At 39.4% G+C, this 18,117-nt stretch overlaps 1 protein-coding gene across 1 annotated transcript; it reads left to right on the top strand.

Moving 5' to 3' along the window:
• Positions 1–1,573: 1,573 nt before the first annotated feature.
• tcima (transcriptional and immune response regulator a) lies at positions 1,574–2,601 on the top strand. The gene has a single exon (XM_031296569.2). The coding sequence runs from the start codon at positions 1,715–1,717 to the stop codon at positions 2,015–2,017; it is 303 nt and encodes a 100-aa protein (XP_031152429.1). The 5' UTR covers positions 1,574–1,714; the 3' UTR covers positions 2,018–2,601.
• Positions 2,602–18,117: the final 15,516 nt, after the last annotated feature.

Raw genomic sequence — 18,117 nt, 5'->3', positions numbered from 1 at the left:
CACATTGTTCTGACAGACCTAGAAAACAAAGCTGTCAGTGAGGATCTGGGTATTGGTTCACTTTAGACTCAGCAAGGATCATTGGTTCATTGTTCGACTCAGCACACAAAGTCAATGCCACATGCCGGGCATACCATAAGTGAACTGAATTCTGCAGACCCCTGGAGAAGGAAATACACTTCCTGAGCCACTTATGACCATTGCTTTTGACAGTTTTTTCTCCATATAAGGGACTAGGCTGTGGTCACACTTTTAGAAGGGACCATTTTTAGGAAAGCATTTGAGTTACATCAGCATGAGACTGACACTTGTTGATGTTTATGAGGAGAGTTGCCTCTCAAGGGGGAACGCCTTGCAGCCTTATCAACACAAATCAGACAGGCTGCATGGGCCGTAAACCAGACAGGCTGCATGGGCCGTAAACACAACTCCCTAACCCTACCATCTGAAGGCAAAAAAGTGAGCCACATATTTTTAGCACTGCTAACTGGAAAAGGGAGATATAATCTTCTGTAGCAATTTTGGAAACAGTAAACCAAACACACTTCAGTAACCTGAAGGTTGATTACTGTGTAAATTTCACTTCCAAAATAACACTTCAAAAAATAGATAGCCTAAACACAGTACAGTACCGTAGGGTCTGCATATAAAAAACAATATTACAACATTAGGACTAAAGACTACATTTACATTAGAGCTTCAGTAAGTGTAAATGGATGTCCCAAGAGGAAAATACCACTCATTCAGTAAACATCTCTGTTAGTGAAGAGACTAATAATTTTATTTATCTTACTCATGGTTTATAAACTGGATCTGTGCCTTGTTAACCGGCAAGAGTAACAAATCAATAGACAAAAATGACACAGATGAGCCAAGATATCATGCCTTGATTGTCACATCTGTGCCCTACACATATTACGTACAGATATACCACACATCATTATATAGGCTATTAATGTGCATATTTTCTTTCTGTTGATTGCTAAGTAGCCCATTCCAGTGGTGCAATGTAACTTTTTGTACATTGTAAAGTACTTAAAAGTATTTAAAGTCCTTTACTTGAGTAGTCTATTTCCAATTTGTGGTGCTTTATGCTTCCACTCCACCACAATTCATGCGTGAATATTCTCCTTTTTACTTCAATGATTTCATTTATTCGGCTATAGCTGGTTACTTTGCAGTTCCAGATTTAACATACAAAATGCTAAATGGGTTTATTATATATGATGATGCTTAGATTAAACCACAGAACAAAGTAGACTGCAACAGTAAACATGTGCTTACGAATGCATACATTATAAGCCAGTGCATTTGGATTACATTTAGGCCTACATTAGAGCACTCTTCTATAATACCACAGTACGCTATTTATTTACTTCAAATATCATTCAGAGAGATGAAGTGATAGGCTATTTAGCACAGTGGTGTCATCACTCAGACTGCCGTGCGTGTTTGGAATGTTGCTGCGCACCAAGACGGAGAGGCGGCGCTCTGTCTGCTTTACTGGCTGCGATGTCACCGCTGGAAGTGCGTCCCGGCAGAGCGAAACCTCCCACCGCAGCCCTATAAATACTCAGAGGCTCAGCTCTTCGCTACTCACACACTACTCACCCGAGCCTAAAGCAGTGCGCACCGAACAACTCATCCTCGCCGAGTTGGAGGGCCACACTTGGAGCAGAGAAACCAGGACATCCAGCCGAGAAACAAAGACAAGATGTCGTCCTACATGTCATCTGAATGCCACCGTGTCAGCCCAACTGTCCACGGCAACAAGTTTGACACGGCGCACCGTAAAAAGGCCGTGGCCAACATTTTCGAAAAGGTCAACCAGGACTCGCTGATGAGACTTTTCCAGAAAACGGGCGACATGAAGGCGGAGGAGAGAGTGAGGAGCATCTTCTCCTACACCCAGGACCCGGAGGAGACGGCCCGTGCCCTGATGGCTCTGAAGCAGCGAAAGAAGGACAAGTTCCTCCAGATCGCGGGCATGGTCCGTCAGCTGCTAACAATGAGTTGACTGTGTTTTACCAGTCCTATACCGCCTGTGTCTATGTCGGCTCATGTGTGAGCCGAATGTGAAAACACTCCCAATATGACTGGGTTACCGCCGCGGGATGCGGCTCACCTTTCGCCTGAAAAGGAGCGTCAGGTGCGGAGGAGAATGTGCCGCCGGCCGCCTGGAGGGCAACATGCTGCAGCTGTCGCCTCGTGGATGGAGGTGACAGCGGAGAGTCCTGCCTGAAACGGATGAGGCATGATGAACTGACTGGGAATATGAAGGGCGTACACGACTTTCCTGAGACTTGAATTTATAAATGCATTCCTGTGGATGCCTGACTGTGAAGCAGCCCATTGTACAGGTGCACATTACGTCGGTGCATGGCTACAATATGTGACTTTATAGTGCCGAAAAAACTGCCTACAGGAAAGCCTATCCTGAACACATGCCTTGTCTCTCAGCTTCACTTTGTAATGTAACTACTCATTAGTGGCCACTAATGTGTTACTGTCACAAAATGTTATAGCACAATAATTTGCATTCATGATATGTTCCTTTGTTTGTAATTTTTTAAATAAATTATTTCATTCTATACAAAAGTTGAACCTTGTTTGTCCTTATTACAAAGGTCATTTACATGGATTTCGTTTGTGTGGCTTTAATGCCAATATTTGGTTATCACATCAGGTCATATAAGGTCAATAGCATCCTGTTTAGTTATGGTAGATATATGTAAAGTAGGCCTACTGGCAGGCTGAATAATGGTTCCATTATGTTAAAAGAAACACTTTATGGGGCATCACAATGGTGTTGGCCTTTATCACTCAAGAATTAGTGAGGCGTCAAACCACAAGCATGGACTGCAAAAACAAAAGAGATTACATCAGTGTAAGCATAGCGAAATCATCTTCTAATTCTGGTACAAAATTTATACATTTTGATTCAAGATTACTTGTCAACATGATTTAAAAAAATAAATAATTAAATAACATCTTAGCTGTCTGCAGTCCAACAGCTGTGACATTTTTATTGGTCATAAACAGGGAAACCCCTCAGGTCAAACAATCCAAATCACCAAACAAAAAGGAAACTGCTGAGTTAGTCAAGACCTCATGCCTCTGACATTAGCTGTAGATGGATACACCACACAGGAATGTAATAGCTTATGTAAAATGTTGAGTCATGTAATCTAGGATTATATTTATTTCACAGTAAAACAAAGTAGGAACATGATAAGCACATTTCTGCCTGTATTGTTCTTCAGTCTGATGCTGCAGAGGGCATTTAAAGGAAATAGAAGGAGGATGTGGTTAACCTTCATTGGATTTTCCTCACAGTCCTGTATGCCTTACCAGACCAGTGTGAACCAGTTTGAGCTGGCAGGGTGGGGGCTGGATGGTTTTCTCCGCACATCATGTTTGTGCAGGAGTCTATTTAATCATCCCTGCTCTAAAGATAAGAACCTGTCTCACCAGCATAGTGGGTTTAGACGGCTGGGGGTTTCACCTCGTCACCCGCTGATTCTTCACTCTGAAGAAGAGCATAAATGATCTCTCCATCACTGCAAACATCTAAAATAATAATAATTGTATTTATATTGCACTTTTCAGATTAAAAGATTTACAAAAATACAATTAACATACAAACATAGAACATAAGAGCACATATTTTAAGCAGTGAAAATGCAAGATAGGATCTCAATAAAAGAGCAAATGTATTATAAATACAATGTATAAAATGATAATACAAATCAAGCATAATTTAAGTATGTACAGTGAAGTTCAAATAAAAGTACATGAAATAGTAATATAAAGAGGAAATATGCAGTGATGCAAGTGTAGACCATATTGTAAAAATGAGTTTTAATGAAGGTACTTAAATGCTGCAGTGGAGTCTGAATCTACTACATTTACACCCTATTTCAAAACCTTTGTGGTATATTTCACAAGGTTTCGTCAGTGGTTGGGTGTGTACGTAGGCTTAGCTGCAGACACACAGATCACTTGAGTGGATGCCAGCTAATCTGCTTGCTTCGATAGTCCCTCTACCAGCCCAAACCGGTTCTCTGGGCTGTTGCGCATGAAGCCATCTGACTGTGGGTGCTCCTCGCATGTGCCGAGATATGGGAAGCTCAAGTGTCAGTCACCCTGTAGTGCGGAACTCTCAGGTGAATAATCACCTGTGACTGGTATAAGGAGTGTTTGTGTGCTGACGCCAGAAACAAATGACGCCACGCCAAAGACAGTCAGATGCTCACACTCAAACTAACTTTAACTTTTAAACTTTCACCCCATAGGCAACTTTTAAAAATGAGGTAGAAAATGGCTTTCTCATATACAGGTTAACCCTCTGAGGTCTAAGGGCATTTTTAGATATCTTCTTTCATTAAACCCCATGTGTTTCATATCAAAATCAGCTTTCTGAATAGCGAGGTTCAAAATTGTTTCAGAGCAATGTATAAAGAGATAATTTGGCCCTAAACGGAAATATTTTCCATTCAACTCAACTTTATTGTCATTGACACAACGTGCAGGCACATGTGCAATGAAATGTAGGTTGTCATGCTCCAACAAACAGTGCACATACACAGCAAGATTAAAAGACACGTTTCAACACCATAGACATTATTTACAGGCTCTGATGATAGACTACAGTACTTGTGCAATGGCAGTAGTAAAAATAGAATAAATTAAGTTAAAGCCCTTGTGCAAATAGCATATTTAAAGTGCAATGGTGTAGTGTTAAAGTGCATATGCAAATGACATAACATGCAAATGACATAACATAGTGTAGTACCAGGTGGATGGGGGGGCTAAGTAAAGTTCAGCGGGTGGCCAGGTTCAAAACAAACTCAGCTTTCTGATTAGCGATACTCAAAATTGTTCCTGAGCAATGTATAAAGAGAGAATTTGGCCCTAAAGCGGAAATATTTCTCAAATCTCTTGTGAAAACAAACCTACACTCAATTGTTTTGGTGCTTGAAATGAGTTTACAAAAGGCTTTGGTTCACAAGAGTAGCGTAATATAAAAAAAATAGTAAATAAATGAATAAAATAAAGTTTTGTAATATCGCTTTTTGAGTACACTGTAAGAAAAGATACACCATATCTACTCAATAAAAATGAGGCAACAGATTACAAGCAATATTATTAATTAAATTTCACATGGTTTGGTATTGAGTAAATATGAATTAAATGAGACCCTTAATAGTTATCCATTTAATATGAGTATATTCGAATAGAAAACAGTACAGAATTAATTATAACCTAAACAAAAATATTGAGTTGATTTGAAAAAGATAAACTCCCTAATGTATAAATAGTACTAATAAAAATTTATTTAATTCTACATATCAATGATATATAATTGAGTAATATTCATCTACATTAATCTGCACATCGATTTGAATTTAATCAATGCAATGAATTAAATCTAAATATTCTTTCTTAAGAATAACTAGTCTATGGCCCAGAAAGTACAGAACTTAACAAAGTACAGAACTTAACAAATACTCAAATAAGAATTTTATTAGCAATTCACTTTTGTGCTTTCGACTCATTGTAGTAGTGCTGGGCAGTATACCGGTATACGGGTATTCATTTCCCATATGATATAAATTTTTCAAATACCGTAATACAGTGCTGCAGTGCCGCAGAAAACGCTACGGCCGAATTGATCTGCGAGGGACTTCAGAACGGGAGCCATGTTAACTTCGTACCCTTCTCACTCATGGTTGTAAATTTACGACAATTAATAACCCACAACTAACTCTCTTTAATAGGATAAAACACCATAGCACACAACTATTTGTGACTTTAAAAATTTCTAACACTAGCCTACAAATTTACACAGCCGAACGGCATGCTGGGTAACATTATAGCTGCTAGCTAGCTAGGTTGACCGGAAGTGCTTTTCAATTAAAATTAGCCTGATTACATTGATTTGAATTAACTCAATATTCTCTCTATTTGGGATTAGATAAATATAATGCTTATTATTAAACTTAATAAACTTATTATTTAACTACAATGGTTGGATTTTATTCCAAACATTTTTATTTGAAATTGAATTAAATATTTGCCTCAAAATCAAAAACACAATCATATTGAATATATTTTACCTAATACATTAATTTAAATCTACATGACCACAGAATCATTTCTTACAGTGCAGAAGTGTTTTGTCCTCAGAGGGTTAAAATGTAAGAGAAAGGGGAAAAGTATTGAATAATCAAAGTAACAATATGAATTTAAAGCCAAGTGTGTGTATTTTCTTTATATTCACGTCTGTTTAAATCATCACTAATTTTGGGACATTGCTTTCTTCCCAAGAGTCAGATGAGAAGCAACATAAATTAAACTAATCTCTTTGTTTTAACTCTTTGTGTTAAACTAGCTCGCTGGCTGCTTGTGGTGCTATTCATTCATTATTTTTATTTAGCTTAAAGACATGAAGGTATCAAACTTCTCCTCTGACTCTCGGCAAGAAAGCGAATAATATGTTGAACTAAATATATTTCTTGAAAGGAATTATGTCTGAACATATAGCAATAAACATTTTATAGTCTTCTATTAATGCTTTTTCTAGAATATGATGTTTCTTTTATTTAATTGATTATAACCTTAAGCCGAGGTTACAGAGGTCACAGTTCACCCACCTTTTAATTTACCACTTTATCACAGTTTGTAAATCATGCTCTATTTCTGCTCTTTTATCTCTCAGCTGTCCCGTTTGTTTGGCTCGTGTATGTCACACCAGCCAGCTTCTTTTATTGGCCCCCTTTCCCTTTAGGGCTATCATTGTTAAGAAAAAAAACTAAATATTTAAGGCAAAATGTCTTGGCTGTGTTTGTGGTGTTGGCAGCAGTATGCAACATTGGACTTGGGCCTGTGCTCTCCCACCCTCTTCCTGCCTTTCATCAGCCTTAGAAACGGTGAATGTTTGATGTCAACAGACACTGTGGCAGACAGCCTTCGAGCCTGGAGGACAGTTACCAAAGATAGAGGAAGCTACAGGGTGGAGGTGTGTGTGGAGCGGGAGCAGGGGTGCAATGACATGATTTAAATGAGAATATAAGATGTTGTTAAGTGTTTTAGGAACTTATGCATGATTGAAAACTATGAAAAAAAGAGTGAACGAATCATGTTGCACAAAATACACACACTAAGACAAAAAAAATAGCTTGACATGAAAATGAATGAAATACGGCAAATAAAAATTAATGCTTAGAAATGAAATGTGTATTTATTTGATGTATTTATGTCCGTTTTGTTATGCTATTTTTATATTTAGAAAAGGTTAGAGCAGCTATAAGAAGGGTGCGTGAGACTTAGATTAAATACCAGAATATTTATAATTCTAAAGAGTCCTTGTGCTCTTCTTCTGAGAAACATGCATATTAATAACAGAATATATACCACGTGGCTACAAATGGATCTACTTTCATTCTTATGCCTGAACAAAGAGAAAACTACACTCTCTGTTTGGGCAGTCAAAGCAAGAACTGGCCTGCTCCTTGAAATGTTAAATATTATCTTTCTCATGAATGCAGCCAGTGGGGGTTTGATAAATACAGAGAAAGAAGAAAAAAGGCGCTAGATCAGTGATTACATGGCCGGGAGTGGCAATTGTGATTCCAGTGCAAACCGGTTCAAACCAAACCTGTGATGAGGAACCAAGCATGAGCTGTACACAGGCTTAGGATTAGTCAGTGTTCGGCAGAAAGATCCTGGCGTAAAATCAACAGCTCTCGACATATATCAGTGTCCTGTTTGATAAGACGGTGTGGGCTGTGACACTTGGCCGGGTTCACATTAAGAAAAGCCTCCTCTTTGTTCTATATTTAGCTTGCTTTTTCATAAATAAAGCCAAGCTGCCAGATCTTTCCTGAAAACCACATCAGAGAGCCATCCAAAAGTGGTGAGCCAGTGACTACAGTTATTATATTCCCATTAATCAGACACTGCAATAAGGACTTTTGTTCACACTGCTTATTTTAAGAAACAAGTGGGGGAGGTTACCAGCAGCCACCCACACACTAGCTGCTCAAACTTCCTTAGAAATAGGCTCAACCATTGTTTGGATTGTTTAATGTTGGTTCACTTAGTATTAAATGTCTATCATTTATTAATAGAAAGTTCAATGGGTTTGAGGTGATCGTCAAAATGTGAAAAGTGTCTTGAAATACACATATACATTCTAAGCTAGTGCACGTTACGACTCAAAACAGCCCTTCCTTCAAAAATACAGGGGACAGCTGACAGGAAGTCCAGTTAAAGTAACAGATCCATGGATGTGAAGGCCTAACAATGCCAAAACGCTGCACAGTGGTTTATAATATTATTGAAAAAAAGATTTTACCTCCAATTATGTACCAGGAATGCACTTGCACATATCTAAGGTGCCAGCGAAGTGCATGGCCCAATGACATGCATTGTATCCTGGCAAAAGTTGAGCCAGGTTCAACTTTTTTGTCAGACAACCCTGCATTTTTTTGCCGCAATTCTACATTGGTCTCCCCACTACATCAACAGAGGCGTGAGATTGAATAATGGGGCAGATTTTTTCTTTGTTTTTTAGGTTAGCAAGGTTAGCTTAATGTTAGAATAAGGGTGGGGGCTGTACTTAGGCACAGTGGTGTTTTGAGCTAAATGCTAACATCAGGATGCTAACATGCTCACAATGAAAATGCTAACATGCTGTTGTTTACAGGTATAATGTTCAGAATTTTTTTATGTCACTCTTAGATTAGTATGTTAGCAAATTTACTAAGTATGCTTAAACATAAATTACAGCGGAGGCTGATGGGAATGTCATTAGTTTTGCAGCTTTCTGGTCATAACTAAAGTATTAAAAATATAAAAAAATTGATTAAAGGTTAAGGAATCACCAAAGTGATCACAATTGATCCTGTGGGGGACAAGGATGTCTGTACCAAATTTTGTGCCAGTCCAGACAGTAAAAATGAAAAAGGTGGATATTTTGGGTATGGCCACACTGTGGCATGCTGATTCCCCTTCTGATAATAACCATCACAAAATAGGAATATTTAGTTTTGTGGTTAGAACCTAGTGAATGTTTTATTTTCGCTGTAACAATTGTCTCATTTTGATAAATCTGCTAAATCATCAGTTACAGGCTCCTACTGCTTGATCCAGTTAGTATAGTAAAGTGAAAACAGAGCTTGCCGTGAATGACTGTGACTGTTAAGTGTGTCACATTATAATCTTCAATCACCTGTCTCCTTAACTCTTACAAAGTTGCCTCCTCTAGTGTAGAGTGTGTTTGATAGTTCAGATCAAAGCACTGCCCTATGTATTTCCACCACGTGTCAAAAGCAGCTGGTTGACTGGCCGGTCAGGACAGGGCAAAGGTTAAGAGGTTATTACGGTGATGTAAGATCCATACAGGAAGGGGGTCAAATGTGTCATAAGAAGATAAATGTAGAAAAAGAGCACTGACTGTAATGCTGGCCTGTCTGACTCATAGCTTTTCCAACAGGGAAATGTGTGTAGCGCCATCATCCGGAGTAGCTCATGATTGTAATACAAAAGAAACAGACTGAAAATGAAACACATTCCTCGAGATCCATAAAGGATTTTCTGGAATTTGGCACATTTGCGATTTCTGATTGTCTTTGTGCAGATGTCATTCTCTCGGGAGCCAGCCGGTAGCAGCTGGACAGTCTGAGGGCTCTCTTTGTTGTTTTTAGATGACTCAATGTATTGTGCATACTTGTCCTCGCTCTGGTACGCAATTTGCTCGGGCCTCACATTAACACTGCTGTACATGTTGCGTCAGTGGTCTGCGTCGGCAGTGACCTCTGCCACCTGGACGGCACTCACAGAGGGACTAGCAGACACCATGACGCTTCATCCACATCCCAAGCAAAACACTGGAAACATCATGCCAGCTCAAGATCACGCTGTGGTTTGCGACAGCAATCCTTCCTGTCACTGCGGCTGCTTGTCGCTTTGACAAACGTGCTGGACTACAGGATAGAAATTATGACTATACGTTACATGTTCTCCAATTGTACTTGATGTTGTTGAGATTAAACCAACCGTAACACTCTGTTAGACAAATGTTTTCTGTTAACAGACTCATCTTATTAGCTTCTTTTTTTTATCACTACAGACCCACTTTAAAAAATATCCCCCATAAATTTCAACACAGTTGGTCCCCCACTTTGTCCAGATGAAACTCTACTTGGGTGGAGAAAAGAGCAGTAGGAGCCTGTAACTGACAAATCAAAGCCTAAGTCTGGCAGAATATATATGTTCTTCAACTATACTGCCTCTGGCATATCCCTCAAAGTGCTGTCAGACACTGTCTGTCCATACCAAGAATGATAACCTAACCATAACTATAACGATGTGAGCATTTGATACACTGCTGAACGACAACGTTATGTAAACAGTGGCGTCGAGGACGTGCTGCATGCTCCAGCTCATAATATTATCCGCCCTTTAGAGTCCACAGCCATGCTAGCAGCTCTGTGAGATTGTACTTGCTGTTAGGTGCTTTAAGCTAAATGCTAACGTTAACATGCTATTATACTCACAATGACAATGCTATGCTTATATGCTGTTGTTTAGTAGGTACAATGTTCAACCTGTTCACCATCTTAGTTCGAGCATGCTAACACTTAATACTAACATTATTTTGAATTATTATTTATTTATTTTTAGCATTTTTTTTGCCTTTATTAAATAGCAACATTTAAGAGATTTGAGGAGAGAGAGAGCGAGAGAGAGAGAGAGAGAGAGAGAGAGAGAGAGAGAGAGAGAGAGAGAGAGAGAAAAACTACAACTAAAAATCTTAACCCTGCTGATGGCACTAGATGAAAGGTTAAGGGATCAGCAAAGTGATTACAGATCACCCAATGGGGGACATGAATGTTTGTACCAAATGGCAACCGTTTTTGAGAGAACTGTACACCTGCTATTCTCAGCAAATCATAGTCACTAGGATACATCCTCTAGTGAACATGAACTTCTGTATATAATTTCACAGCAATCCATCCAACAGTTGCAATATTTCAGTCTGGAGCAAAGTGGTGGACTGACTGACCAACATTGCCATCTCTAACACAAGCCCTTAGCATGGCTAAAATGCTAAACTACCAACATGACACGGTCAGCCTGCACACACTGCAGCAAATGACAACTCTTTTTGTTTGCAACCCAGAACATTTTGCCAATGCAAACATGACAAATGTTTGCTTCGGGTTTACTGTCAGAACTTGCCAGCTGAATCTTGTTCTTCTGTCAGAAGAGGCAGACATGTTGGGTTTCCATGCACTGGCTAATTATGAATTTTGGGCTATATTTTCTCCACAACATGTCTGCAGATTTAATGACAATACAAATTTTTAAAGGCTGTTTTCTCCAAATTATTTTTTTTTCTGAGACACAGGCCAGAAATCTCCACTTCAGTAGCACTTCTATTCACCAAACATTCCAGTTGTATTCATATATATTCTGCAGGTTTGTACAGAGGGGTTTGTTCATATGTCACACATTCACAGCCTAATTTATAGGTCATTTCATGTCCACAAACAGGGCAAAAATATTTTTTATTTTTAACCTAGCTTTATTCAGTGCTCAGATTTCTCTTCTAGAATGTTATGCAAATTAGTGCATTTTTAATAACATAATGCATCATTCGCATATTGAAACAACATTTTGAGAAAACTTGTAATTGAAAAATAATAATTGGCTTAATGTAAGTAACAAACTGGGTAGGTTTCATGGTGATATCGTCTAGTTAAAAACTTTACCCTATTCACCTGCAGTGTCTTGCCTTAATATGATATAAAGCATCAAGTGAAGTATACAATTCTAACAAAATAGTTAGTTGATTGTTGATAGTCATGCCTTACAGTATGATGAGCCCCGCCTGGCAGCTTCATATTTCAAATGTTGTTACCCTTGAACTTGAGATAAATAACAGGAACTGGCCTTAACCAGTAGTAACCCTGGAGAGTTAGTGCTGTGTAAGCAGAGTGTGTAAGCCCGAGGGCTGAATCTTCAACAAAATGGTCTGACCTTTAGTAACCTCTGCCTTCGAACTGTCTCCCTGACAGAACAGTCTGTTCTTTGAGTTTGTGTGAGATGAGTCCCTGGAGTTACAGCAGAGTCATGCCCAGGGCTTGGTCAGGATGGGGGCCTCTATTGTTCACATTTTTCTGTATCAGTGTGTGTTTGTATGTTTAATAAGTATTTGTGTGTGTGTGTGTGTGTGTGTGTGTGTGTGTGTGTGTGTGTGTGTGTGTGTGTTTTAGGCAGGTCTGGAGAAAACCGTTTCCTGTGTGGCGCTGGAGGTTCCTTCTGGGGCTAAGCAGACGGGGGCCCTTCAGACATGCTGTCTCGCTCCAGTTCCACCACAAGGCCTTACCATTGTTCTACCCCTCACTCCCTTTGTCCTGTTCAGTCTGCCAACCCCCCCTCCTCCCCTCCTTCTACACCTCCACCCTCTCCTCCTGTCTCTTGCCCTGCAGGTGCAGCTGATCCATGGCCCAGAGAAGGAGGAAGTGCAGGCCTAGAAACAATAGCAGACCTCAGCACCTATTTATATATCAATTATTTGTTGTATATATGTGTTTGACTGCTTATTTTTGGAGTTTGGCATCAGTTTGTGCAATGTGTTGCACAAACACTAGATTGTAAAAATCCCTGTATCAGCATACAAACATGTTCAGTTCGTTAATGGCCAACAGAAATATGGGATTCCCTCTTTGACTTGGGTGTTAAGTCCATTTTATATGGGACTTATATTGATTCATTTTATGACATATTAGTATTGCTGTGGAAATCACCCATATCTCCCACAGAGAATATATTGTATTTCAGTAGCGTCATCTTATCATAGATGCGGAGGAATTTAAATAATAGCCACAGCCTGTCTCCGAACATATTGGGTAAAAGGCAGGGAAACACCATCACTAAGCTGCTAGCTGTACACAGGAAGTGGAATGAATGTATGTTGTAATGAATAGTTCAGTGCAAAGGGCTGACACTATCTTAGCTGGTCAAGTGCAATCTGTTGATGATAACAACCTCACAAGTGTCCAGAGAGTACTTAAGCTACTGCAGGTGAACACCAACATTATAATACAGATCAAAGTGCTTGGCTGGTAAAATGTGGCAGAGAGATAATGTGTGACAGGGCAGTGAGTGCATGCCCTGGGTGCAGTACGGCCATTTATAATTTTAAAGGCTTTCTCAGACTGAAGGGACTCTGGACTGTAAATCGCTGATAGTGGAAAGTGAGATTATTGCTGTGCAATCACACCGCAACTATACAAACAACTTACTACTACTAACTACTAGTAGTGCTACTAACAAATGAGTGTGGCAACCAGGAGACTACTATACAATGTCTTTTTTTTTTTTTTACAAAGCAGAATTGTGTGTGTTGGGTTGTGCATCAAGTTTCAATAATGTCAGACTGGACTCTTTACTATGAGGGGGCCTGGCAGGTCTGAGTTAGCAACTTAACATATTGCAAAAGAAATTAAGTGAAATGTATCTGAATGGAATGCGAGCTTATCAAAACAACAGGACAGCTAATGAAGAAACAGACACTGTGCACACCTCAATCCTGTTTTAGGACACCACCTAACCCGGCTCCCAGCAACTGGCTCCTAGTAACATTTTGTCCAGTAAATTTAACTGTAAAGACCACTAAACTTAACTGTCATGTGACCGGTCAGCAAATATATCAATTGATTTGCATAAGTTTTCGTACGATATCATATGAACCCGTTCATGAGAATGCGTTGAAACAATCTGTTTGTTTGCATCCTTGGCCTCTCTGGATATTGCTCTCAGACAAATGTTAATTTTCACAGTTCCAGAGTGAAATGTGCATAACAATCGCTGCTTCCAAACACACAGGCCTGCCCAACATCCATCAGCGGAGACAGGAACTTGATAATGAAAAAGGAAACTGATAAGGCTCAATTGCTTTGTAGCTGATCCATATCTGAGTGGGGGGAACGTCAGGCATTATGCTACTGGGAGAGCGGATATGTAGCCCGCCTGCTATAGTCACGCTTTGGTCCAAGCTTACGTCTATGCTCTACATTAGTGCTTACGTCTTAAACAACTGTTGGGGTCAGTTTATTAGGGGATGCAACATAATAGACATGCCAGTGATTTTCAAAGGAACAATGCACTTTGTTTACTTGTGATATGTTGTGCTCTGTAATCTTATAATCTTATCTCTAATTATATCTTCATAACACACATTTCACTGATACTTTTACAGTCACAATGACTCTCTCAGTGGCCTGAACCTGATCCCTTTGAGTTTCAGAAAGACATTTGTCCCGATGTTGATTCATTGCTTAAAGAGATGCGTAGATTTGATCATTATACATATTGTTTTTATGTGTATTATTGAGTTTTTATTACGTTTTGCCCACATGACAAAGAAGAAATCTTGGTTAACAAAGCAGATATGGTAAAAATGGTTCAAAGAGTTTTGCATACTTCTGGTAATTTAGTGTTGGAGCTATAAAAGAGTCTACAGCTGTGCTGGGATTAAGCCCCACAGCGATGCTTTGAACTAAATGTGTTCTAACATGATCAAAACGATAATGCTGTTTATGTTTAGTAGATATAGTTTGTGTTAACATTTGAAATGTGCATTTAACATAAAGTACAGCATAGGGTGATGGGAAGGGCATTCCTTTTGTGGGTATTTGGTCATACACTAATTAAAATAACCTGATGAAGGTGCTAGATGAAAGATCCAGGGATTAATGTTTTTGCAATCACTGAATGAATGAATGAATAAAAAAAAAAACAGGAGGAATTTCATATTGTCTTTTGCAATTAAGCACAGACATAATGGCAAAACCATTATGACTGTGCTGCATTGCTCAACCAACATAGGATCGCAGAACCTCGCTAGTCCTCCCTCCTCTGTTCTGTTCTTCAGCTGCTGCTAAGATGTGAGGGGCTGTATTTATCTTGGCCTATAATCAGCATCACTTTAACAATCAGGGCGAGAGGGAGGCAGTCGTTAGTTGTTAGGCTGATCGTGGGCAATGAGAGCTCTTAATCTGGCTACTGATGTTGGTTCAGTGCCACAGTGAAGATGAAGGCTTTGGCAAACCAGCAGGGCCACATGATGTGAGTATGACTGGTACAGAGAGGAGATTGTTGTAAGAGGGTCCTTAATGGGGTCAGTACTGCAGGTACTGGTCATGTATTACATGTAATAGAATGGCATTGGCCTCTCCAATATTCCTCTTAACTTCCAGCAGCAATAGGAAAGAGGAAACCAGAACAAATAAAACACTATTAAATCCATAATCCAATATTTCATGCATAGGAAACAAAGGGAATCATACTTCTTACCATATGCCCTTACCTGTTGTTAGTGTCACTATACAATACAATACAGTGTCACCATGTGTCCTTCACAAAAAACTGATCTATTTAAGTGTTTATTAACAGTACCTGTACAGAGTTTTGGAATAAATGTAACCAAACGTACACAGTAAGGTGGAAAAATAGACTTGGGAATGTTAGGGATAACAAACCATCAAACATTGGCACTGAAATATATATTTCTTTTTAATGGAATATTTGTTTATCTAAACAAACAACATTTAAATAGTGACAATCTTAAAAGAGTACCTTAATCTGCTTAAAGAAAAATAATGCACATTTTCCACATGATTTATACAAGCTGAAAAAGAGTTTTCCCGATACTGGTTATCTTAGTGTAACTGTATCTATCTGCGTCTACAGATTCAAACTAATATTTTTTTTCCCCATCTTTTATTTTTGCCATGCTAGCAGCATGGATCTAGGAATGGCAATGCCGGTCTGTGCATCACTTTGGTCCAGACTGAAATATCTCAACAACTATTGGATGGATTGCCATAAAAATTGGAATGCACATTCAAGCTCCCCAGAGGACGAGGAAAAAACTGTAATGACTTTGATGATCCTCTGACTTTTTATTTACCACCTACAGCAGGTCAGTTTTCGCTGAGTGAAATATCTTCACACAATGGATTGGCACTAAATTCATTCATGGTCCCAGAGGATGAATTCTAATGACTTTGGTGATCCCCTAGAGCTACCATGATGTGGACATTTTTTATTTTATTTATATATCTTGACAACTATTGGATGAATTGCTGTGACATTCCAGATAAAATTGTTTTTTTTGTCCAATACTTTGGTTTCTTACCAAATACCTTCAAAACTAATAACAATACCATCAGCCTCCGCTGTACTGTTCATTGTGAGCATGTTAGCATTTAGCTCAAAGCCCTGCTGTCCAAGTACTGTCTCACAGTGCAGCTTCTTCCATAACATAATAAAAATAAAGCCTTTCCAGTGAAACCCAGCCAGTCAAAAAGTGGGCTGACACAGTATGCTTTTATGCTGCACAGAGAGAGCTTTAATGCTAGATCAGCATACTCAACAACAACAACAGTGAGTATCTGCCTGCCCTGCATGTGCTTGAACCAGGCTGGCTGCCCCAGAACTGGTTTCAAACCTGTTCAGATTAACCCTGTGGGTCAAGTCAGAGGGAGCTGGAGAGAGCATATCAGAGCACACCATACCACTGCTTTATCCAGGCAGCCTGGCACTTACAGTAAAGCCTATAAGCAGATCAGCTGACAGCCGGCCAGAGCAGACGCACCACACCATACACATAACAGCAACCTCCAATGAGCAGGCTGAATTTTGTGTTTTAGTGACAAGATTCTGTGATTCTTTGGAAAGCTTAATTTTTAGAGTTTCTTTATTGATTGTTCAGACCCAGGTGAAAGCTGTCCCTCTTGGTGTATGTGGCAATACTCAAGAGAGTTGGTCACAGTTGTCGAACTCGTGCTCAGTTTTTTGCATCAATAACCAGGCTGAGAGATCAAACCTATTAATCATGAGTGACTTCATACCCAGCGGATGATGCTGAAGGAGTTATGAACTTTCAACCCACTGCTGAGAACTGCTGCAAGAAGAAAGCTTTTTATTGCCCATAATTATGAGTCATTCATTTATTCCGGCAGGGGTTATGTCACAGCAATGGAGATCAGCGTCATCACGGGGCAGATCTCCAACGGCTGCAGAGTGCCATTTAATTAATTTTAGCATAACTTTGCTTAAATAATTCTTTGAAGGATTGAAATTACAGACTTTCTCCCAATGCCAAATCAACAGTTTTTGGCAAGTTTTCATCACCAAGTTTCTTTGTCTGTACCCTTTCTTCCCTCTGATCCAAGCCATCGGGAGCTTTCACACACCATCTGTTTTTGCTGGTGTAGTAATTACCTGAATCTATTTACTGTAATTTACCTAGAGTATGGAAAAAAGATGTGAGAAAGGGAAATTTGCAAGGGTTTGCAAGTCAATGAAAGAGAAGGAGAGAGAGAGAGATCAGTGTGGCCTTCTTTGTGTGGCTTTAGTGAGATCAAATTAGATTACTGTTATCATCCACATGGAGCCATGAAAACTGGTTCTAACCAGCTTTCTTGATATTGCATGCAAAATGGGACCCATTCGCTTTGTCCTGTGCACTTGCATCATCTTGTTGTTATGTGTGTTCTTAGTGATGTGTGTATGGATGGCAAGAACATGGCCCAGCCAGAGTCTGGTGTGACTTTTGACTCAACTGAAAAGTCCCAGATTTGGTTGCTGCAACCTGCTGTGTTTATCATTACAGTTAGAACCCTTTTTGATATTACCTCAACACAGTTTTTAAACCCAGTTTGCTTTAGATGTTAATTTTAAAATGTCATCCTGTATTGTTACAAGGTAGTTTATATGCACATCTACATACGGTATCAGCACTGGAAGAGGATACCTTTTCAGTCTTAATTTCCTTTACTATAATTTACATCACGATGGCATAGTAACTGAGACGACGAAGAGGGTGGGAGTGAGATTTAACCTGCTGAGCCTAATTGGCATTTGGATTCAGGGCCAGGGAAAAGTCCAGAGCGGCTCCAGCATGGATGCCAAGTGAAGAGCGCCATCTGGTGTTTAAGCAGTATCACAGGTTAACTGATAGAATTCTGAAAATCATTTATTTTATTGGGAACATATTGTAAAATGTACAAAGTTTTCCATACTGCTATCACCACAGTT

This window comes from Sander lucioperca, chromosome 2, assembly GCF_008315115.2.
Source record: "Sander lucioperca isolate FBNREF2018 chromosome 2, SLUC_FBN_1.2, whole genome shotgun sequence".
Taxonomy (NCBI): domain Eukaryota; kingdom Metazoa; phylum Chordata; class Actinopteri; order Perciformes; family Percidae; genus Sander; species Sander lucioperca.
This window is presented reverse-complemented; position numbering and strand designations above follow the sequence as displayed.